Raw genomic sequence first — 24,051 nt, 5'->3', positions numbered from 1 at the left:
TTTCTGTGTCTAAATCTTCTCTGAACCTCACGCTCCACTTGGCTATTAACAAAGTCATGATTAATGACAATTTTAACGGCAAGTTTGCGCCAAAAATAGAGGGGGGACATTCCAGCAATGTGTTGTCCAACACACAGTCCATCACTTTGCATACACATGCAATATTTTAAAAAGCTATTCTCGGATGGGGTCTCAAAGCGCTTCATCAACATCCCTTGGTTCACACAACCCCTTTGCAAGGTGGGAAAGTATTACTCCATCCACCAGAGACTGATAACCTGAGGCACAGAGAGGTCCTATTCCCAAACCTTCAATTCTCAGACTGATCAGTAGAGTACCAAATTTCAAAGGAAAATATACCCAGGTAATCCAGCCACTGAGACTGAGGTACCTGTATCTGTCCCTAGGTTTGGCTAAAAGCCAATGTAACCCTCTGGTAAATGTGTGTTCCAGGTCCCTCTCTGTGCTCAATCAACAGATGATCACTTGGAGGAGAGGAAGGTGATCAGGAACAGTCAACATGGATTCACCAAGGGAAAGTCATGCCTGACCAACCTGATTGCCTTCTATGATGAGATAACTGGCTCTGTGGATATGATATATCTTGACTCTAGCAAAGCTTTTAATACGGTCTCCCACAGTATTCTTGCCAGCAAGTTAAAGAAGTATGGATTGGATGAATGGACTATAAGGTGGACAGAAAGCTGGCTAGATTGTCGGGCTCAACGGATAGTGATCAACGGCTCAATGTCTAGTTGGCAGCCGGTATCAAGCGGAGTGCCCCAGGGGTCGGTCCTGGGGCCAGTTTTGTTCAACATCTTTATTAATGATCTGGATGATGGGATGGATTGCACCCTCAGCAAGTTCGCAGATGACACTAAGCTGGGGGGAGAGGTAGATACGCTGGAAGGTAGGGAAGGGGGTACAGAGTGACCTAGACAAATTGGAGGACTGGGCTAAAAGAAATCGGATGAGGTTCAATAAGGACAAGTGCAGAGTTCTGCACTTAGGAAGGAAGAATCCCATGCACTGCTACAGGTTGGGGACTGACTGACTAAGCAGCAGTTCTGCAGAAAACGACCTGGGCGAGAAGCTGGATATGAGTCAGCAGTGTACCCTTGTTGCCAAGAAGGCCAACAGCATATTGGGCTGTATTAGTAGGAGCATTGCCAGCAGATCGAGGGAAGTGATTATTCCCCTCTATTCGGCACTGGTGAGGCCACACCTGGAGTACTGCATCTAGTTTTGATCCCCCCACTACAGAAGGGATGTGGACAAATTGGAGAGAGTCCAGCGGAAGGCAACGAAAATGATTAGGGGGCTGGGGCACATGACTTACGAGGAGAGGCTGAGGGAACTGGGATTATTTAGTCTGCAGAAGAGAAGAGTGAGGGGGGATTTGATAGCAGCCTTCAACTACCTGAAGGGGGGTTCCAAAGAGGATGGAGCTAGGCTGTTCTCAGTGGTGGCGGATGACAGAACAAGAAGCAATGGTCTCAAGTTGCAGTGGGGGAGGTCTAGGTTGGATATTAGGAAACACTATTTCACTAGGAGGGTGGTGAAGCACTGGAATGGGTTACCTAGGGAGGTGGTGGAATCTCCATCCTTAGAGGTTTTTAAGGCCCGGTTTGACAAAGCCCTGGCTGGGATGATTTAGTTGGGGCTGGTCCTGCTTTGAGCAGGGGATCGGACTAGATGACCTCCTGAGGTCTCTTCCAACCCTAATACTCTATGATTCTATGCTGCGGTCCTACCTAGAGAGTCCTGTCTCTTTAGTTCGAAATGTAGCAGTTCTTGTTTATAGCTCTGGAGGTCCCTGGTTCAATCCCCAGTGCATCAGCCACTGTCACGAAAACACCTTTTACACAGCCATCCTGGGTGTCCAGCCTGACAGAAAGAGACTGTCCTAGGAGGTCAACTGTCAAGAATATCCCTCATTGTATAGGGCGGTGGTTCTCAACCAGAGGTCCGGGGCCTCCTGGGGGGCCGCGAGCAGGTTTATGGGGGGCTGCCAAGCAGGGCCAGCTCTAGATTTGCTGGGGCCCAGGGCAGAAAGCTGAAGCCCCACTGCATGGGGCTGAAGTCTGGGGCTCTGAGCCCCGCCACCCAGGGCTGAAGCTGAAGCCTGAGCAACTTAGCTTTGCGGGGACCCATGTGGCATGGGGTCCAGGCCGTTGCCCTGCTAATTACCCCCTAATGCTGGCCCTGGCTTTTATATGCCGAAAAACAGTTATGGCAGAGGTGGGCCGTGGAGTTTTTAATAGTATGTTGAGGGGGCCTCACAGAGAAAAAGGTTGAGAACCCCTGGTCTAGGGCTACATGGCCCACATATAGAGAGATGCATCTTAGAACCCTCTGCGTTCACTGGCATAGCTCGGAGCAGGTCACTTTCTCTCATGGTCAGCATAAGATATACATAACACAATGTCCTTGGGTGGGTCACAGGCAGCGGGTTGAACCAGAGACCTCTAGATTTAAACCCATGAGCTTCTACTGTCCAAGCTCAAATTCCCAGCTTGGTTAGCAGCAGACTCACAGACCTCTATGTGGTCCAGCCAGAAGTGGAGCACAGAGCACCTCACAATGTAAACATGGGGCAACACCCCTCCCCAATCATCTCTGGCAGCATAACCCATGTGGACAAGGAGACAGTGTATGGGGATGCCACAAATGGGAAGAGGTAGGGCTAGAGGATCCACTGGCACATGAATTCTCCGTTCTTTCACTGCACAGCGAGTTTGTGGAAGTCTCCAGGGCGCAGGGGGGAAGAAAAGAAGCTTCCCAACCATCCCTAGTACATCTGTCCAGCACTCGTCCAGCTACTCAGGATGGGTGTTAGCATGAGGATTTGGCCCCCCCTTAGTCACAGAGGGAAGCTGCTTTTTTGGCTCAACTTCGTGAACTAGAGTGGACCCAAGGGACCTAGTTATAGTCTCAGATGAAGTAGCATGAAAGATGCATGCAGCAAATTCAGTCACTAGACAGGGGACTCCTCTAATCATTGAAGTCTGAACTAACACCTGCCTTGCAGCTGGGCGAGTTAGTTGCTACGGCCTGGTCTACACTACAGAGTTAGGTCAATGTAAGGCAGTTTACATCAATGTAACTCTGTAAGCATTTATACTAAAATGTAGCTCCCACCGATGTAACTCACCCACTGCACCGACTTAACTCCACCTCCACGAGAAGCGTAGAGCCTAAGTTGATGCAGTGTTAGTGTAGACACTGCGTTGCTTACATCGACTATTGCTGCCTTTCAGAAACCATCCCACAACACCCCACATTGGCAGTTAAATCAGTGCAAGTGCTCCTGATGAGCATGCGCACTGCAGACACAAGGAGCATAGTGTGGACATGTAAAACTGATTCAATTACTGTGGTGGCTGTACATTGACATAACTTAGGTCGACTTAATTTTGTAGGCTATACTTGCCCTAAGAGACAGGCTAAATTCTAGAACAGCAAGTTAGCTACACAAAGCAGTGCAGAACTTACAGCAGAGCAAACCTGCCCTCCCAACCGCAGGTCCAAGGAGGTGGGCAGAAGAGGAGCACCTATGGATTGGGCTCTCTAGGTTGGAAAGGAGCAAACTAGGAAAAGTGGACGGGGGAAACACTAAGGTGGACAGATAATGCATTATGCTCATAAATAGCTTCGTTTGTTAAGACAATTTTCCATTTTTCCTCTGGAACCTTCATTGCTCTTCTAGTCCTAGATTCCCCTTCAAGTTTGCCATTAGCAATTCTCCGAGTTTCCATCACAGACACAATAAGTTGAATAATCATCTCAGATTTATAAAATTTCCAAGGTTTGCTTTTAAAAAAAAAAAAAAGCACTTATTTTCAGTCAGTCAGAGACTCCTCACATTCAGACGGGCCAAGGAGTCTGACACGACACTGCACTCTGATCTTCTTTTCCAGTCACTCAGTATTACCGTGATGGCGCTGCTTCTTGTTGTTTTCTTAGTTATATTGTTAGAGATGGATGGTACATGCTCTAGCCCAGTGGTTCTCAAAGCCGGTCCGCCGCTTGTTCAGGGAAAGCCCCTGGCGGGCCGAGCCGGTTTATTTACCTGCTGTGTCCGTAGGTTCGGACGATCACGGCTCCCACTGGCTGCGGTTCGCCGCTCCAGGCCAATGGGGGCTGCGGGAAGCGGCGCGGGCCAAGGGATGTGCTGGACGCCCTTCCCGCAGCCCCCATTGGCCTGGAGTGGCGAACTGTGGCCAGTGGGAGCCGCGATTGGCCGAACCTGCGGACGCAGCAGGTAAAAAACCGGCCCGGCCCGCCAGGGGCTTTCCCTGAACAAGCGGCGGACCGGCTTTGAGAACCGCTGCTCTAGCCTGTTCTTCTAGACTTCCACGGTAATGATTCATGGATTTTATTCCCTCCAATTATAATGGTAAACTGAGCATCCAAGACAACTTTCTTGCCAAATCTACTGCTAGTGGTGGCAATAGCGTCCCATAGCTCATTATGTTCTGTCCATTTCCCCTTACAAAGCAAAGAGAAGTCCCTCTGATGCTCTGGACAAGGGTGTCAAGGGAAAACACCAAGTGCATTGCATCCCTCAAGTTGCGGGAATAAAGGTTCTTCCATTCTTGTAATTCCAGCAATTTCAGTGGAAAAAATATCATGTTGTAAAGTCTATTTTTTATTTTGGCCTGGAAAAGCAAAGCTGCGAACTCCACGCAGTAGTTACATTATTCGCTGCTCGCATTCACTCAAGATGACACAGAGAGCTAAGGGTGTCCTGAGGGAAAGAGAAGATGGGAATTCACCCCAAAGTGCTTGCCCTCCTTCAGGCTTCATTTTTACCCAGGCTCCATAGCAGACCCACCTGTGGAAGCTGCAGGGCTGGTGTATTGAATCAAGGCATGCTCTGGACAATCTGGTTATGCTCCCAACATTTCTCAGGCAGAACCGGCTCTCTACTCACCACTAGTGGAATGAAGCTGCCACCACTCTCCGGAGTGGGAGGAGCAGCTAAACTTCCACCCCAAGATTTCTGCACCAGTTTTCCCACCAGCTGAGCCACACTGACTGTTCTGGCACCGCGCCTTACCCCCTACAGGTTTTTTTGTATCGGATTGCAGCTGCATGGGGTCCCGCTTGCATTTTTCAAAGAGCACAAAGAAGAAACCTTTTACCCAATATGGCTGGCTAAACTGCCACCCCGGCACTATTCAGCGCAGACTGCTGCACTGACAGGATGGCTAAGCCTCGGAGCACTCATGGAAACTGGCAGGGCTTAAGTTCTCACAGACTACTTCCCAGAGCCCCGGAGCTCAGGGCTTCAGCCCCTTGGAGCGCGCCGGGGCTCCTGCAGGTTTGAAAATATTTACTGGACTCTGCTCTGATTTAAGCCCTGGAAACTGGACTCCATCTCCATCGGGCGACAGAAAGATGAAGGGTTAGTAGACTGCAAAACAAAAATCACAAAAAGAGCTGTTCTGATTCCACTATGTAGCTCCCCTCCTCCAATTTCAGTTAACATTTCCAATTTCAATCAGCCTTCAAATCGCCCGAAGACTCAGCTTTGAAAGTGGCCACCTCGGTCATCTCACTCAGGGCCAAATATCACCTTTGAGCTGAGCATGCCGTTCCCATTAATTAGTTTACTCTGCAAGCACTGAGAGCAGGATGTTTTCACCAAGCTCTAAACTATTAAAAAGACATTTTAAACATACTCTTATGAGTAAGTCTCCCCCGTTTAAAAAAAAAAAAAAAAAAAAAAAAGATTATATTGGCCTTAACACTTGAACATTGCTCCTGTCCTGCAGGAAGATTCCCACTGAATAACTAGGTACTATAGCAGAAAAAAACAAACCTAAACAAAAAACAAATACCACAGGATGGGAGCATTTTTAAAAAGAGTGCCAGAACGCTACACAGTGCCTTAATACATATTTATATGCACCTCTACCCCAATATAACGCTGTCCTCGGGAGCCAAAAAATCTTACCGTGTTATAGATGAAACCGCATTATATCGAACTTGCTTTGATCTGCCGGAGCATGCAGCCCCGCCCCCCCGGAGCGCTGCTTTACCGCGTTATATCCAAATTTGTGTTATTTGGGGTAGCGTTATAGCGGGGTAGAGGTGTATTATAGGGGAGGAGGTGTAGTTTAGTGGAGAACACACAGGACTAGAACTCAGGAGACCAGGGTTCTAATCTCACCTTTGCCACTGGGTAACCATGGCAAGTCATGTCAGTCCCTGCTCTGTGCCTCAATTTCCCCATCCGTAAAATGGAGATAATGATACTGACCTCCTTTGTGAAGTGCTTGGAGACCTGATGTAAAGTTATTAATATAAATCTTATTAATGAATGAAGCCTTGTTACAGCCCTGTGAGAAAGGTGATACGTTATATCCATTTCAGAGAGAAGTGAAGCAAGGCATGGAGAGGCAAAGTGACTAGACGGGATCTAAACAGGAATTTTCCATCTCTAAATTTCTAGGATTCTCTTCTTCATATGGAATAACCAACAAAATGCCATTTAAAGGGCAAAGATGAACCTTTCCCCTAGCCTGCTCCCATCTTAGCCTTGCAGTTATATTAACATAGGGCGATTGGCACCCTCCAGCTGCACTTGCTTGGAACTTACTAATAATTAGACGTTCACAGTATGTTCCAGGGCTTGCTCAGTCCATCCGCCAGATGCTACTCCTACCTCCATCTGGCTGCCAAAACTAATGAACCCGCAATGAGTTGCTTTAACAGCAGTAACAACTGAGATCACCCGTCTCCGAAGGATTCAGAGCCATTACGTGCACACACGGGACGGAGGTCTACTTTTAGCTATTCATTTTTGTGATGCTCTACACAGAGCCAGAGTTCTGCTCCAATTTCTAAAAACTTTGGTTTCCACCTTTCGTTTGGGTTCTCTCTGGACCCGTTCTATTTCTTCCCAGCAATGACACCAAGCAACATAAGATTCGCAATATTGGACCAGACCCTTACTCTATCAAGTCCAGCATCCTGCCCAAACCTGATGCTTCAGAAGAAGACTGGGGGTGGAGGGCAGAGTAACAGACTGACTGACTGTGGCAAACTGTGGAATACTATACGTGGAGGGGTAGTTTTCGTGTTTGTTTCATTTATTTCTATTAAGCCTACTTAATTTCAGAAAAGATCCCATGGGTCATGCAGTCTGTCAGATTGGACTTCCAACTCTAGAGTGTTGTTGGAGCAAACTTGCTTGCTACAGTGCTTAAAATCAGGTGTTAACACATATAGGAAACATTTCTGCATAATATGAGTATGCCGGTTTATAGTTAAGAGTTACGATCAGCCTAAACCAACTCCCATTGCAGTCAATGCAGAGACTTCCATCCATTTCAATGGGTGTTGGATTGGACCCTGTAAGATGATGGGGGCGGGGGGGGGAATAGCTCAGTGGTTTGAGCATTGGCCTGCTAAACCCAAGATTGTGAGTTCAGTCCTTGAGGGGGGCCACTTAGGAAGCTGGGGCAAAAAATCTGTCTGGGAATTGGTCCTGCTTTGAGCAGGGGGTTGGACTAGATGACCTCCTGAGGTCCCTTCCACCCCTGATATTCTATGATTCTATGATAAAAGATTAACTCTCACTTGGAGCCACATGATGCCTACAGGGCAGGCACATCAGTACCTGGCCTTGTCATGGGGTGTCCAGCTGTAGATGGTATCCACGTTTGCCCAGAGACTTGAGACCCAAAGCTCAACTACAGATAGTCAAAAAACAGAGTGTCTGTTTTGTGGGAAATTCTGACAGCTGGAAATTTGTTTTCATTCCAAATCAGAACCAAAAGTTGACATTTCAAAATCTACGACAGAATGGAAACGCCAAACATTTTCATTATAATATAAAATATAATCCATATTAAATACTACATATAAATGTAACATATTTAATACAAGTCAAAATGAAATTAAAGAAAACATGTTTACATTTTTCAAAATGGCAAAGTTAAAACAAATCATTTGAAAACTTTCCCATCGAAAATTCCTTGATATCAACAAGTTTCCATGAAACATATCAATTTTGACAAGACTGCATTTTCCAATGGAAAACTGATCTGTTGTAAGTTTTTCAACCACCTCTACAGGACACCTCCCTCCTCTCCTTGGGGAAGAGAGCTACTGCACAGCTCTTTGGGACAAACCCCCTTATAGAATAAAACAAAAGGATGTGAAAACGAGGAGTCCAGTGGCACTTTAAAGACTAACCGATTTATTTGGGCCTAAGCTTTCATGGGTAAAAAACCCACTTCTTCAGATGCATCAGACCCTTACTCTATGTCAGATGCATCTGAAGAAGTGGGTTTTTTACCCATGAAAGCTTAGGCCCAAATAAATCTGTTAGTCTTTAAAGTGCCACCGGACTCCTTGTTGTTTTTGTGGATACAGACTAACACGGCTACCCCCTGATACAAAGGGACGTGGTTCTTCTGCTCAGAGAGAGACAGTTTACAGTCCTGACTGAAGCACAACAATAACAATGGGATAGAATTAGCTCCCACCACAAGATCTCAGGACAGGTAAATCTGGTGTGACCTCTAGGCATTCCTTCTAATGAAGTAATGGTTTGTGGTATAGTGGTTTGAGGTCGCATAAACTATTGCAATTCTGGAGGGTGACTGGAATTAAACACTGTGGATTAGAACAGTTCTGTGGATGGATGGAGTGGGGAGAACTGAGGGATAAGATAAAATAACATCAGGGATAGAAAGATTGAAAGTGACATGATGGATGAAAATCCAGAGATACAGGCTAAATCCAGCCCTGCTCTCAGTGGGCACAATGGCACAAAAGTCAATGAAGGTGACTAGTTCATGCTACCGCCAATTGTTACTCCATCAGACCTTCTTACAGCAGGGCTGGGTTTGGCCCTTTGTCCAGATTTGTCCCAAGCATATTTGAGTGTCTCAAGGAAAAACCTCCACTGGCAGCTGGCTCTTGGGATGGGGCTGACAGTTAAGGGTGACCCTATATTCTAATGCCTGGGGCTTATTCTTGATGAAAGAATCATTAAATGGGCTTTTGCACTAACATTTCGCCATGGCAATATAAAAGGACATTCCTTCAAGGCAAAAAAGCTCTAGCGGATTACGTATTCAAACCCCAATCATTTCTCCTTCCCTTCCCAATCTCAAAAAATAGCACACAAGCTGCCGTGGAGACGTCTCACTGCTTAGCCTACACATGGGGCCGTAACTAAGGCTAAGATTATGTCACGGAAGTTGCGCAAGTCACAGAATCCGTGACTTTCCGCAACCTCCATGAGATTGGGGGCCCCGCAGCTGACCAGTCGTTGCTGACAAGGGGGGGACCCGCACCAGCCCAGCTACCGCAGCCCGCTACCCCCCCCCCACAACTGACCGGCCACCGGCGACCCTTGAGCTGCCCAGCTGCCGCCGCTGGCAGGGGTCCCCCCTGCAGTGGCTCAGCCATCGTGAGCAGCTGGGGCCTCCTCCCCCGCAGTTCCCAGCCACCGCCGCCAGTGGCAGAGGGACCCCACAGCTGCTCAGTGGCCGCGGACTGGCTGGGAGCCCACCGCAGCTCCCCAGCCTCTGCCTCTGGCATCTCCCTCCCCCCACACAGCTCCCCTTCAGCCACAGGCAGCGGAAAACCCCCTGCAGCTCCCAGCCCTGCAGGGCAACAGGGAGACCTCTCAGAGCCACTGGGGTCCCTTGCAGCTGCCAGCCGCTGCAGGGGGGGCAGGATGCTAGACCCTCCTCCCACCCCATTTTGCCAGGGATGTTTTTAGTAAAAGTCAGGGACAGGTCACGGTTTCCGTGATTTTTTTGTTTATTTTGTCCCTGACTTTTACTATAAATATCCATGACATAATTGTAGCCTAAGCCATAATGAACAGATATGACATGTAGATTTACTCTACCCTGTGGGACTCCATGACCAGCTCACATGGATAGTAACATGATTTCTATTAAGGACATTTTAAATACAGGCAGATTTTAGAGCCTCCTTTGTCAAAGGTTAAATATGACTGATTGTGTCACCTATCATGTTCTAAGGGTGGAAAAGCTGGTTCTTGCTCATTGAAAGTACGCTGCATAGTAGCTCAGAGACCTGGAACTGCCTCCTGTTACACTCTTAATTGGAGGACAGTCTCAGACGTGTGTATGTGTACGTGTCTAATTGAGGGGGGAGCTATTGATTGCATCACTGATGCACCACACTCTCCAACCGCTTGATCAGCGGAGTGCTAATGGTGTTGCTTCTGGAAGAAGCAATCTGTGCTGCGAGCTGGCGATCAAGGACTTGCGTGTGATAATGTGAGGGTGAGAAATACAGTCAGTCAATAAGGAGACATAATGAATGCATAATAGTCATCATTATTGAGGACTAGACCATAGTCTGCCTCATACAGCTGCACTGAAGTACAAGGGGGGAACAAGATGCTCTCCCATGCCCTGTTCAGCCTTCCCACATCTCTGCTGCAGGCATGGTGGGGAAAGCAGGGGTTGCATGCCTGAGGCTGCTCCGCCTGCACAGCCAGAAGCAGGGAGCAGAGGGAAAGGGGTGGGGAATGGAAGGAACTTGGGCTCCATCCCAGAACACATTGACCCACACAGCTGAGATGGTGTGGAGCGGGGCTGGTCAGAACCAGCAGCAAATTACTACCCCTGGGAAGAAAGGCGATAGTACGGAAGGAATTATGCCTCTCTGGGGCACAACTAATTCCCTGGGCTCTCAATCCTCTTGGGGTGGTGCAGCTATATGCCACTTCGTATACAGAATGAAGCACAATTTAGCCCCACAGCCTTGCTAGGCTTTAGTGTGACTGCACCCACTCTCCCTCCATTGACTGCGGTAACATCCTATCCCAAGATCTCATGATGCAGTTTATGCATGTCACTGTATAGCAGTGGTCTCCAACTTTTTACGCACAAGATCACTTTTTGAATTTAAGTGCATCCCAGGATCTACCCCGCCCCTTCCCCAAGGCCCCACCTCTTCCCTGAAGCCCTGCCCCTCTCACTCCATCCCCCCCTCGCTCTGTTGCTCGCTCTCCCCCACCCTCACTCACTTTCACCAGGCTGGGGCAGGGGGTTGGGATTCGGGAGGGGGTGTGGGCTCTGGGCTGGGGCCTACGGGTTCGGAGTGTGGGAGAGGGCTCCGGGCTGGGGAAGTGTGTTGGGGTACAGGAGGGGGTATGGGGTGCTGGCTCAGAGGGAAGTCAGGGCTGGAGCAGTGGGTTGGGGTGCAAGAGGGGGTTCAGATGCAATAGGGGGTATGGGGTGCTGGCTCCGGGAGGGGGCTCAGGGCTGGAGTGTGGGCTCCCGCTGGGTGGCACTTACCTCAGGCGGCTCCCGGGCAGTAGCGAAGCAAGGCTAAGGCAGGCTCCCTGCCTGCTCCAGCCCCACGCCACTCCCGGAAGGGGCCAACGCGCCCCTGGGGGGGGGAGGGGGCACGTGGCTCCATGTGCTGCCCTCTTTGCAGACACCACCCCTGCAGCTCCCATTGGCCACAGTTCCCCGCTCCCGGCCAATGGGAGCTGCGAAGGCGGTGCTTGCAGCACACAGAGACCCCCTGCCCACCCACTCCCCGGGGCATGCTGGCCACTTCCAGGAGCAGCATGTTGCTGGGGCGGGCAGGCAGCCTGCCTTAGCAGTAGCCTCACTGCACTGCTGGACTTTTAGCGGCCAGAGATCGCGATTGACTGGGAGAGTCTCCAGGATCGACCAGTCGATCGTGATCGACCGGTTGGTGACCGCTGCTGTATATGAGCCCATCCCATTAGCTCCATCCAGACACACTAACCTCAAATTAGCCTCCTTTGAAGCATGCTATCACATCCTGCTGTGTGGGAACTTCGGGTACATGCTGACCATCGAAGGGTGGCCACTGCAAGCGCATTACTAGGCACTTTACAAAGGTGAATAAGTATTATCACCCCACAGCGTGAACCTTACAGGGCATCATCTCAGCATAATAAATGCAACACCCACACTCCCCGCAGGCAAATGAACAGCTTGCCCAACGCTCCAGTTAGGGCACTCGCCAGGAGGAGATGCACATATGCCAAAACACCATTGCCGCCAGTTCACAGAGCACAAGCACATTGCTGTAGCCAGTGCTCCCGAACTCCTCCCCCTGCTGGGACAGGTATCCTTGATGTAGGGCACAGCAACGTCAGCAAAGCCACCAAGCAAACCAATGGGATTGTACATGTGAATCGATCAATCTATGACCTGTGCATAAACCATGAACGCCTGTTCCCTACAGAGTCAGAGTAAATAGATTAAATAGGATTTAGTAATAGGGAGTAAATAGGATATAGTAATTTAGCCGCAGAAGCAGCAACTTCTCATGCTGTAATAGAAGAAACATGAGGCTGGAGAAAAGAAAGGGTTTGTAAGGGGCTAGGAATTAGAAAGGTTAAGTGTATCATGCAGGTAGAGCCCCAAGTCCCTAGGATGGGAGCTACACCATGCTGATGGTCCTTGGCCTACAAATGGAATGACACTGGCATCATTTTGGGAAAGATACTTCATAGCTGTGGCTGTCAGAAAAGAGACAGAGACAAACGCTATGGCCAGGGGAGAGAAAGGAAAGGAATTTCAGCTGCAGAATTGCATTGGAAGTACACAGTATGAATATCCTTCTCTCATACTGCACACGTTTATATGCAGTTCACTTAGAGTTCAGAACCTGGAAGGCACACATTAGAAAGTGGCATACACTACGCAGCATCACTCATGTTCTGCCAAGCGAGACATCCAAGCTAAGACAGGCAGCCAGAGTGAGCTAATCATCATAAAGAACACCGGAAATATTGCTGGAGGGAAAACCTGAGACCAATTCAAGAGTACGTGCATATTTGGGGCAGCCTCTTTTGTGGTGCCCAACCAAAGATCTTCGGCAAAACTGAATTTGCTGAGTCGATGAGAAAAGAAAAAGTTAGGAAGTCCCATTTTACAGGGAGTCATTCTTCCAATCATAACCTCATTTTTAAATGGAGCCTTGGAATGATGGTACAGGCCAGTCAGTAACGTTACAGACTAAATAGCTTCACCCAAGAAATAGTCTCCCCAGACTCTAAAACTCTGCCTGAAGTTTTTTGCAACCAAGGTTTAGAATGTGGGCTGAGAGTTCACAAGCTGCTTTTGAAAATGTACATGTATTTATACATTCTAAGGCCAGACAGAACTATTATGATAATCTAGTCTGACCCCCTGTATAACACAGGCTTTAACTTTCACCCAATAATTCCTGTTGTATTGAATCCATATCTTCTGGTTCAGCTAAAGCATATTTTTAGAAAGACATCCGCTTTTAATTTTAAAAAGACTTCAAGTGAAGCAGAATCCACCACATCCCTCGGTAAGTTGTTCCACTGGTTAATTACACTGCTCTACAGCCAAAATGCTTCTGAAATAAATGTAGTCAAACTTTACTAATTCTGGGTCACTGGAACGAAAATGATGCTTAAAATTGTTGATTGGCTCTAGTTTTCAAGATATGCTATTGGGTCAATATATACGACCCTTGACTTGGGAATGGCGGAGGATAAGTGAGTTATAAAGGGAAGGGATCTCAATTTAAAGCAGAAATGACTAAAATACATCTTTGACTGGATCTATGAATAAATCTATGACTGGGTTTGGACAGTACTTGCTTTTTAGGCAAAACAATGAATGATGCAATCTGAAGCTGGTATTGCGTCATACATGATATGAATTGCAACACAACTGAGGCAGCAAGTTCAGTGTGACTGTACTGTACAATACCTGATTCTTGATTTCACTTCTCATGACCCTTCCATGCTGAAAACACAAAACAATGCCACTGTAGCACAATCACTATTAATTTTAGTCAACATTTGGACTTTGCAGCCACAACCAAATGTTAATTATTGATTCAGGCTCTGGAGCATCCACATGCTCCTGGAAGTCCTTGCTTACTTGAATTGATGGTGTTCTCTGGAGCTGCGGATCTTGGAAGAAAATCGTTCTGCCAGTTTCTCCAGACTCCTGGAGTACTCCAGCTCTATCTCAGCCTTTCTGCGGAAGAACTCCTGGAGGTCCTGCAGGAGCTGCAGCCGGGATTCGGATTGTTGTTCCAGACATTTGAACTGTTCCACCAACTGGGTACGGATTTCTGAACACGCACAAAAAAGAAGAGAGAGAAAGAAGCATTACACAAGCAAAATGCAACAGGCCCTACATGAGATTTGTCTTCACTTGCTTTGCCCCAAGCCTTGCAGTCCTTACTTTCCCCTACTAGAGTTAAACTCCCATTAATGGGCTCAACACCCAATCCAAAGCCCACTGAAGTCAATGAGAGCCTTTCCACTGACTTCCATTGGCACTGGATTGGGCCCTGACCAAGGACTTCAGAATTTGACCCATCAGTATCATATGGAGCCTTATTCCTTGTAGAATATACAGTATTGCAAGTATGTAAGTGGCTGACTTTAAAAGCTGTCCAGTTGTCTTAGATAACACGAAAACTGTACCGCTATTTTTGTAATATTCGTAGTACTTTCATATTCTTAGTATAAGAAATAACACTGATACCTATTGACAAATGTTGACTTCTTAAAGGCTACTACAATAGGAGGCCAAAAACATAACGATGCTCCCCTTCAAATGCAAAGTCCTTATTTTCGTTCATTCCCCAATATAACTGTTGGGTCAATTAGCATTTCAAATGAATTGTACATCGTGTTTTGGCTGAGAAGAAAGCGAAGGGGAAAAGGTCCAGAAAGCCTTTCAGGCCCTCCAAATTTGCGCTCATAGAACCCTGTGAAAATGATTAGCTTAATGATGATTTGCAGCGATGTGGTCATGTGAGTCTTCAGGACCCAAGTGACTGATATACAATGTATTAAACAGAAATGGGGTTGGGAGAGAGAGAGAGAGAGAGAATTCTGTTTTTAAATGTATCTGTGCCACACCTATCATGATGGTATTTTAACACCTATTATATCCTACATGAATTAATATTCTTTAAGAATTAGATAAAACTGTGCTTTCATCCTGACACTGATCTAGTTCTATCTGTGCTGATAACATCAGCCATATTAAGTAATGTATCCTCTACGGCAAATCAGAACTATCTGCGAAGTCTGTTTTACATGATGTATCTCCTTTTTATATGCTGGAGAAGTACTGTTTCCTTTTACCATTTTCCTTTTGACAAGACTTTTATCTTGTGCTGTGAAAGATCAATTGCATTTTTTCCAACTCCCACTTCTTAGCCTCTTACATAATGTAACTGAGGCTGGAAATCTCTTAAACAGGACTGATTCTTGGAAGCTAAGCAAGCAGAATTGGCATAGGGAAAATATGGCTCACTCAACCTATTAGACAATTTGCCTCTCAGCGCAAGACAAGCATTATGGCATCTGTGGCACTGGGTGTGGGTATGAGGAAAACAAACCTTCCCAATTGCTGCTAAAACGTTTGAAAGGTTTATAGCCAAGGATTTTTGTTAATGGTTCTTTAAAGGGGTGAAAAGTCTGGGAAGACTACAAGCAGGAAGTGGTTGTTCTTTCTTTCAGAGACTGCAACTATGCTTGCTGCCTGGAGGGAGGGAAGAGCCCTTGAAGGAGAAAACAAAGAGCCTGAAGTGAAAAAAAAGAAAGAAAAAAAAATCAGACTAGATAGTAGGGAACATTTCTTAAGAGTGACAACAATTAGAGCCAGCCACGGAGACTTCTAAAGGAGGCAGCTGCACAATGGAGGCACCTAAAAAAGGAAGCTAGAATCGGAAGCTAAAGATGAAAATGTTTCATGAGATTAGCATCTGCTCCCTGTCTCATGGGGGTCAAGACTGTTCCCTAAAGGTATGTCTACACTGCAACTGGGAGCATGCCTCCCAGCCCAGGCTGACAGACACTTGCTAGCTCGGCACAAGCTTGTGTGCTAAAATTAGTGTGAATGTTGCCTGGCATGGGTGGCAGCACATGCTAGCCACCCGACTACAAGCCTGCCCGACCCAGGCTGGGAGCTCGCTTCCAGCTGCAGTGCAGACATATCCTGAGGCCAGAATTTCAAAGCTAGACATACACAACTGCGTGTACCTAAACATACAGGCCTGTAGCCAAGTATGCATATGCATGGGGTCAGCTGGGCACTTTATCTAGCATTTGTGTGTTCATATCAGGTCTTCACAAATGTACGCAGACAACTGCATGTGCCTAAACCTTCAAAATCTAGTCGTATAATTTCCCCAGTAGGAATGGTGTGAAGAAAATGTCCTACATGATGCAGGAGACAACCTAGAACCATTTTAGCCAAGCCATCTGCAGAAATTTTAAAAATACTGAGGACATTTTTAAAATACATAATTTATTTTTACTGAGATTTGTGTATTGAGATTTTTTAAAACTCAATCAATTAAGCTGCCTGCACCCAAGTTGAATAGGATGCATCTGCATATTGTATATTGCAAAAAGCTAATAGCCAAGTACAGCATTAAGCCTGTATCCTCCATATCTTATGTACTGAGCTGGAATTCTTATCTCCTACATTGTCATTCTCGGGTGTAGATTGTGACAAAAGGACACAGCTCATAGTAAGGGACGGCATGGCAGGAGCAGCTTAGGGAAGGCATTATGACTCAGGGATCCACAATTCCCTGCCTGCTCTTCCATTGCTCTAAAGGGTGCAATAAATTGCAGCTGGCCTAATACCAGCACAAAACGACTACAGTCACCACTCCCATCCCTTCCCCTTTGGATTAGCTAAATTCTCCCCTTATTCCAGAGGGCTAGAAATTTACAAACCAACCCTCCTGCAGTGGCTAACCTCCGCAGCCCAGTGCATTTGGGGATGGAGCCAAGGATCCACACATTCCCTATTATTCCCAGATCACCGGCTTCTTATTCCTCCTTACGCCCCTGAGCAGTCATGCAGGCTGAGGGGTGATTCAACCCTTAGTCTGTAAACTGCTCAGGCAGCAACAATTGTACAGTACAATGGGCCCTGATTCTGGTTGCCTCTGGTGCTACTGCAGTATAAATAATAATGCCCAACTCACTACAGAGCTATTTACTCTTAATGTTAGTGAGAAAAACGTAGATTTTTTTAAAATGTCGTAGCCCAGATCCTCAGCTGATATCTAATCGCTGTAGCGCAAATAAAATCAGAGTTAGGCTGATTTATACCAGCAGAGGATCTGGCCCAATTTCTTTTTGCAGGTTTACTCTTTTGAAGTCAGTGGAGTTGCACCCGCAACACCAGGAGTCAACTTGCCCCATTCATCCATAACACAGGACATATTACATTCCATCATGACAACAGCCCAAGTCACATGGATATCGCAAGTCCCAGCCTATGCACTACGCTAAGCGAATCTGAACACACACACACACACACACACACACACACACACACAAAAGAAGCAGAAATGCAATTTGTCGTTATTGGGAAAAGTGCTGCATCAAGGCTCATTGAACTGACTGGCCTGAAATTTCATTTCAACAGCACATCTCACAGGCTTCATTATCAGCAAAGTGGCATGTTGGCAAGACAGCAAAGGAAGATCGATATTCTGGGATGCTTCTGGAGTTCAAATGCTTTGGCACGTATAACGTAAATTTGCAGCTTTTTGTTCTGCCAGCACGAACACCACACAGTGGAAGGGATTTCCAGAAAAATTATATTTTGGTAGAACTAAAATGGAAATTTTTAGCTTCCCTCATGCCTGTCTGTAAGAATCATAGAATATCAGGACTGGAAGGGACCTCAGGGAGTCATCTAGTCCAACCCCCTGCTGAAGGCAGGACCAATCCCCAACTAAATCATCCCAGCCAGGGCTTTGACAAGCCTGACCTTAAAAACCTGTAAGGAAGGAGATTCCACCACCTCCCTAGGTAACCCATTCCAGTGCTTCACCACCCTCCTAGTGAAAAAGTTTTTCCTAATATCCAACCTAAACCTCCCCCACTGCAACCTGAGACCATTACTCCTTGTTCTGTCATCCGCTACCACTGAGAACAGTCTAGATCCATCCTCTTTGGAACTCCCTTTCGGGTAGTTGAAAGCAGCTATCAAATCCCCCCTCATTCTTCTCTTCTGCAGACTAAACAAACAATCCCAGTTCCCTCAGCCTCTCCTCGTAAGTCATGTGCCCCAGCCCCCTAATCATTTTCGTTGCCTTCCGCTGGACTCTTTCCAATTTGTCCACATCCTTCTTGTAGTGTGGGGCCCAAAACTGGACACAGTACTCCTGCTGAGGCCTCACCAATGTCAAACAGAGGGGAATGATCACATCCCTCGATCTGCTGGCAATGCCCCTACTTATACAGCCCAAAATGCCGTTAACCTTCTTGGCAACGAGGGCACACTGTTGATTCATAGCCAGCTTTTCATCCACTATAACCTCTAGGTCCTTTTGTGCAGAACTGCTGCCTAGCCATTCGGTCCCTAGTCTTTAGCAGTGCATGGGATTCTTCCGTCCTAAGTGCAGGACTCTACACTTGTCCTTGTTGAACTTATCAGATTTTTTTTGGCCCAATCCTCTAATTTGTCTAGGTCTCTCTGTATCCTATCCCTACCCTCCAGCGTATCTACCACTCCTCCCAGGCATAAAGCAAACCTGGCAAGAGCCTTCTGCGGGCAGCTGGGGAGCAGTCATTTTAATTTTCCCAATGGAAAAATCAGAAGTTTTCAGCAAAATTTTTCAATTTTGTGTGAAAAGGGCATTTCCTGTTGGAAAACTCTAATGAAAAATTTCCAACCAGTTCCAGTAAACTTCATTTGGCAAGCTCCAGTGCATTCTTAGCAAGGCCATCATCACCTTTCACCCAAAGGAGAGACTAATACAAGGGGACCTTTGTGGCAGGCAATGGGGATTCTTTTTTTAATATCTGCTCTTGGTATCCCAATGCCACAAAACTCTGAGTACCTCCTGCGATAGGGTCAGCATCCTGTCCTTCCACTGATTTCAATGGGAGTGAAAGGCACTCAGTGTCCTGCAGGAAGTGGCAGGATACGGCCCAAAATGTGGCTCTTTAGTGCTTTGCTGACTGGATCCCTCCGTGCCTGCAAGCAGTAGCTGTACTTTCTAGATGTACTGGGTCCAGACTGTATCGTGTTAAAATGTCACAGACTGCATAATACCAGAGGCACAGCCTAAACTCAAAAGGAAATAAACAGATGTGGGTTAGGAAAGTTGCTACTTGGGAACATCTGTTTGATGGGCAGGCTGGGCTTTTTCCCTGGGGTTAGCATGATAGATCACGAATGACAACAACAGCCACAGCAATCTAAAAAATACTATCCAACATACAGAGCATGAAATCAGTATATCACCAAAAAGGAAGCTCAATGATCTGTACCAAGATAATACAACAATATCATTTCAACATCTCAAACAACATGAGAGTGAGCCCACAAGCATGCACATGAGCATGTGTGTGTGTGTGTGTGTGTGTATATATTTGTATTTGTATGCTAGTCCTCAATCTTTTTGAAGTATCACGAAGTCATAGTACTTTGTAAGGCTGGGACAATATCCTATCTTAATCCTATTAGGATAAGATGATCAACAAGAACAGCCAGTTTGCCCTACGTCACTAGTACTGAATGCATCCCAGTTTATCTGGCTTTGTTTCGTATCACTTACCAAACACAAGCTAAGAGAGCTTGCCACCACTTCTGATTCTGGTGCACTGCCCAGTGTTACTGGAGGGTTATGGTTTATCAAAAGAACACTCCTATAAGTTTCATAGAAAACTTGACTTGCATTTAGTGGTGGCCACAGTAAAAAGCCTCCAAAATCAACATTCATATATAACATATGGAACAATTCCTGGGCCTCAGATGTGCCTGAAATAATTAGACACAGAACCAGTTAGGATAACTATACATCCTGTTTTGGCCAGGACAGTCCCCTTTTTAAGCCCTGGCCCAGATGTTCCGACTTTTTTGGCAAATCTGGACATTTGTCCCATTTGCTCTTACCAACCGACCAGTTTTGCCAAAAAAGTGGAGTGCACCTCCCTAGGGGCATGGAGGAACATTCAGGGTTACCACCTGGCTGGTATTTGTCCGGCCTGGCTGGTTTTCTTATGGATTTTTCCAGTTGTCAGGAAAATAATTTAGTCTCCCGGGGGTTATTTTACATGCATCTAAAAATTTGCATTAGCATCACAGTTCACTGGGATATCCAATGTTAAAACTTCCTGCGTCCAGCTGAAGATGCTGCAGTGTTCCCACTTCCGCAGTTTAAGTGAGAACAGATCAAAACTGTTGAAAATACAGTAATGTCTGCCCACCAACACGCAAGCGCACCGTGTGTGTGTGGGGGGGGGGGTTGGGTCACTATAAATGGCTGTTGAAGTGGGGGTTGCAAAATTGCCTTGCAGTTGGGGTTACAATGGGCTTGCCTTGTGTGGGGGAAAGAGGGGAGGGGTTGCTGGGTTTTTTTACATTTCAAAAGGTGGTAACCCTAGGTGCCAGGGCTTGGGCTGTCAGCCCCTGGGGGCAGGGTGCCTCTGGCTGTCAGCCCCAGGCAGGGGACGGGGGACTCAGGCAAGCCCCACACAATATCCTGTTTTCCCTTTGGGAAATATGGTCACCCTAGAACCATGAAAAGCTCAACATGTCAGCATATACACATTTAAGTCACCTCATACCAGCAATTTATTATTCGTCGCTGATCTGAGAGGCGTTTCAACAAGATTGCCCACTTTCACCCCTACCAACTGGTGTTTAAAGAAGAGTGTATGGAGAGCAAACAAGCACTAGAGAATTTGTATCAGGTGGTATTATTTATGCTTGTCTAACTCCCCACCTAATGATCTGCCACTAGGCTGCAAAGAAAATCCAAGGAGCTACAAAATCAAGTGTGAGAGCAGCGTCTCTTGCTTATGCCTGTGGCCTCTTATGGTGAATTAGTAACAATCTCCAGGAACACCTACGTTCTCTATTTCTGTACATAGTTGCTGGGAACCTGCTCTTCTTTTTTTTTTTTTTTTTTTCTTCAAGTTGCTGCTCACTGGCTAGCTAGAAATTACAAGTTGAAACAGCTGTTTTGACAGATGTGCACATACAGCTACTGGTGCATCTGCAGTACATGCCACAGCCCATTTGTTTGACTTAGGCTGGTTCATTTGAGAAGGTCCACAGCACAGTCAAGCAGCTTTTCTAATTTCTGTTCATGTATCTCCTTTTCTCGGGTTTCTGCTGGAGTAGGGAAGGGATGTTCTATCTCATGCTCTGGCTGTCTGGAGAAATGCTGGTGGACCAATATTTGTTTCAATCCTGCAGCCTCTCATTTTCTGAGTAACTTCTGTGGGGATCCAACACCCAACCCAGACATTATTGGGCATCACTGCTGTCATGTTCCTGTACCAGATATGGACTGGGCACAGAGCTTGCTTATACAAACCAGATGTGTTCATAAGATCCTTTAATGCTCTGCCACGTATGGCTGACGTTCATTTAAATAAAGACTTTTATACACAATGCCACCTAGTGGTTGAACAGTATTATGCAGTTTAGCATTCCATTACATCTCTCCCTTTAAGTTCTACATTCCTATCCTTTACAATATTTACACTATCACGTTGTCTTTGAAGTTCAGTACGTGTGAGTCTGTTAAATGTCTCTGAATCGTACTGATTTTCAAAATTACATGACCTAAACACATAAACTTGGTCATCTGGCTGTCCATTAGTTGCAATGACTGGCTGTGGTTGATTTGGAATCCTTGAGTCGTCTTCTTGTTCCGCGTTTACCCTGTTGACTGCTCTCTTTCTGAGGAACAAACTGTTGATGTTGATTGTTTCTGTTGAACTCTCCACTGTCAGTCTTAATCACATATGCTTTGGATGCTTTATGTTCACAACAGCTGGAGTTGTCCATCCTTTTTCTCCACCCAATTTGACATGAACATGGACACCAGCTTCTAGACTGGCAGTTCTCTGAGTGGCATCTGTTCTAAAAGTGTTCATAAGCTCTTCTCTTTATCTGATTTGGCGACTCTCTTCATGTCTGGCCACTTTGGAAACAGGTTTTTTTTCCCCAGAGTTGGAACAGTAGTTCTGAGTTGCCTTCCCTTCAGCAGTTGTGCTGCACTATATCTAGTAGCCGCTATTGGTGTTGATCTGTAACTCGGAAGAGTGAGGAATGGATCTTCCTGCTGCAGGACTTTTTTTTTTTTTTAGTCTATCTGTACAGTTCTCTTGGCCTCCCCATTTGCTTATAGATAATAGGGGCAGCTATTAATATGATCAGTCATATTTCATTTGGAATTATTTGAGTTCTGCTGCAGTGAATTGTGGTCCACTGTCCACAATATGAGTCAACTCCCTGACTGCTTTGGTATGGCAAACAACTGCAAAATGTCTATATCTCATGCATGTATTACACCGTGCACCTATGGCTGGATATGCATCATTTCTTGGGATATGATTCCTTCCACACCTTGTGCATGTAGGTTGGAATTTGTCTCTCTTAGCCTGGGAGTTCTCTCGCCTGGCCTCAGGGGTTTTTGATAATGACTTTTAACACTCAAGAGTCTGTTTTTAGCTCCTAAGCTAGTTTCAGGTTTGTCAAGTTGGTCCTGCCTTTTGTTCTGTTTGACTGATTCTGACTCTTTTGATAACTGTATAGCTATGACTAGGGTAATTTTTTTCTTAAATTGTAGCTGCTGTGAAATGTTTTGAATCTGTTAACCCAATAACCAGCGTGTCTCTGTGATTTTGGGGAATTCAAAAAATGAAAATATCAGTTTTCAGCCAATGTCTGCAGAGCTCATATAAAAACATGCAACATATTTCCCTGGTTCTTGAATTCTTCTGTTGGAAACATGCTCTTGCATCAACCACATTTCTCTGAGGTATAACGTATACATCACAGAGTCATCTTTGTGCCTATCTTCAGTAAAGTCAAAGGATTTAAGGACATACTCTGCTAGCTTCCCCATAGCATAAGTGGAAGATGATACCTGTATATCTCCAGTGTCTTTGTGCAGCTTGGTAGCAATGTGAAATCTTGCAAAATATTGTTTCCAGTCTCTTCATTCTGAAGGTTTGTCAAAGCTGAAGTTCTCTGGGGCACTGAAAAGTGGCACGTCGGTGAGATCCTGCAACCTTTGTTGATTTGTTCCTTCTGTTTGCAACTTCTGTTGCTGTTTTCCTTCTGTTGCTGTTCTTCGTTTACTCCGGACTCCATGTCATGTTCCTCTGTGCCAGATATGGACTGGCTACTGAGCTTGCTTACATACACCAGATGTGTTCATCACAAGATCCTTTAATGCTCTGCCAAGTACAGCTGAGGTTCATTTAAATCAGGTATTTTACATAGTGCCACCTAGTGACTAAATAGTATAATAGCTTAGCATTCCACTACAACCACTATCGACTGGGATCATCTGGACAAAGCCTACATCAGACACGCAGCCCGCGGTCTCAAACAGCAGCAGCTCCCCGTGCCCCCAGAGTTGTTTCCTGTGGCCGCCAAGCTCTCCTGCCCTGCCGCCCCCAGCGCGCCACGTCCCCGCTCCTCTGCCTACCTCCAGGTGCTTCCCGCCGCCAACAGCTGTTTGGCGGCGCTTAGCGCTTTCCAGGAGTGAGGGGGGAGGAGGCGGAGAAGAGGCAGGACAGGGGTGGGGATTTGGGGAAGGGGTTGGAATAGGGGCAGGGAAGGGGCGGACCTGGGGTGGGAATGTTGGGGAAGGGGTTGGAATGGCGGCGGGGCCTCATGGAAGGGGTGGAGTGGGGGCGGGGCTGGGGGGGCTTTTGTACCTTTATATGAAAAAGGTGTCAGTGATGTGGCCCTCCAGCCAATGTACTAGTCCTCATGTGGCCCTCCTGGTGATTTGAGTTTGGGATCCCTGGCCTATGTGATCAATTTCCTGCAACTGGAAGGTGTAATTAATGACAGACTTAAGTCCTTCCTGTCTTACTCTTTCAACCCTTCGATTTTGGGACTGTCTACAGGTATCTGGGGTGACAGATTCTCTTCTTTCCTGACTCTGTTGACCTATCATCCAATAATCTCCTTGACATCAACAGTAACCAAGTCTTACTATCTCTCATTAGTGTAATTCCCAGTACTATTTCCACTTATATTATCCTCTGACTCTCAG

At 46.4% G+C, this 24,051-nt stretch overlaps 1 protein-coding gene across 2 annotated transcripts in view; it reads right to left on the bottom strand.

The window, feature by feature from the left end:
* The window catches only part of SRGAP3 (SLIT-ROBO Rho GTPase activating protein 3), a 218,171-nt gene that overhangs the window by 83,245 nt on the left and 110,875 nt on the right, over positions 1-24,051 (bottom strand). For both annotated transcript variants that reach the window (XM_065407280.1, XM_065407281.1), the window contains exon 2: positions 13,911-14,106. In XM_065407280.1, coding sequence (XP_065263352.1) covers positions 13,911-14,106 — 196 coding nt within the window. The remainder of the gene's footprint in view (positions 1-13,910; positions 14,107-24,051) is intronic.

This window comes from Emys orbicularis, chromosome 7 (assembly GCF_028017835.1).
Source record: "Emys orbicularis isolate rEmyOrb1 chromosome 7, rEmyOrb1.hap1, whole genome shotgun sequence".
Taxonomy (NCBI): domain Eukaryota; kingdom Metazoa; phylum Chordata; order Testudines; family Emydidae; genus Emys; species Emys orbicularis.
The sequence above is the reverse complement of the archived record's forward strand: the minus strand, read 5'-3'. Positions and strand labels throughout refer to the sequence as shown.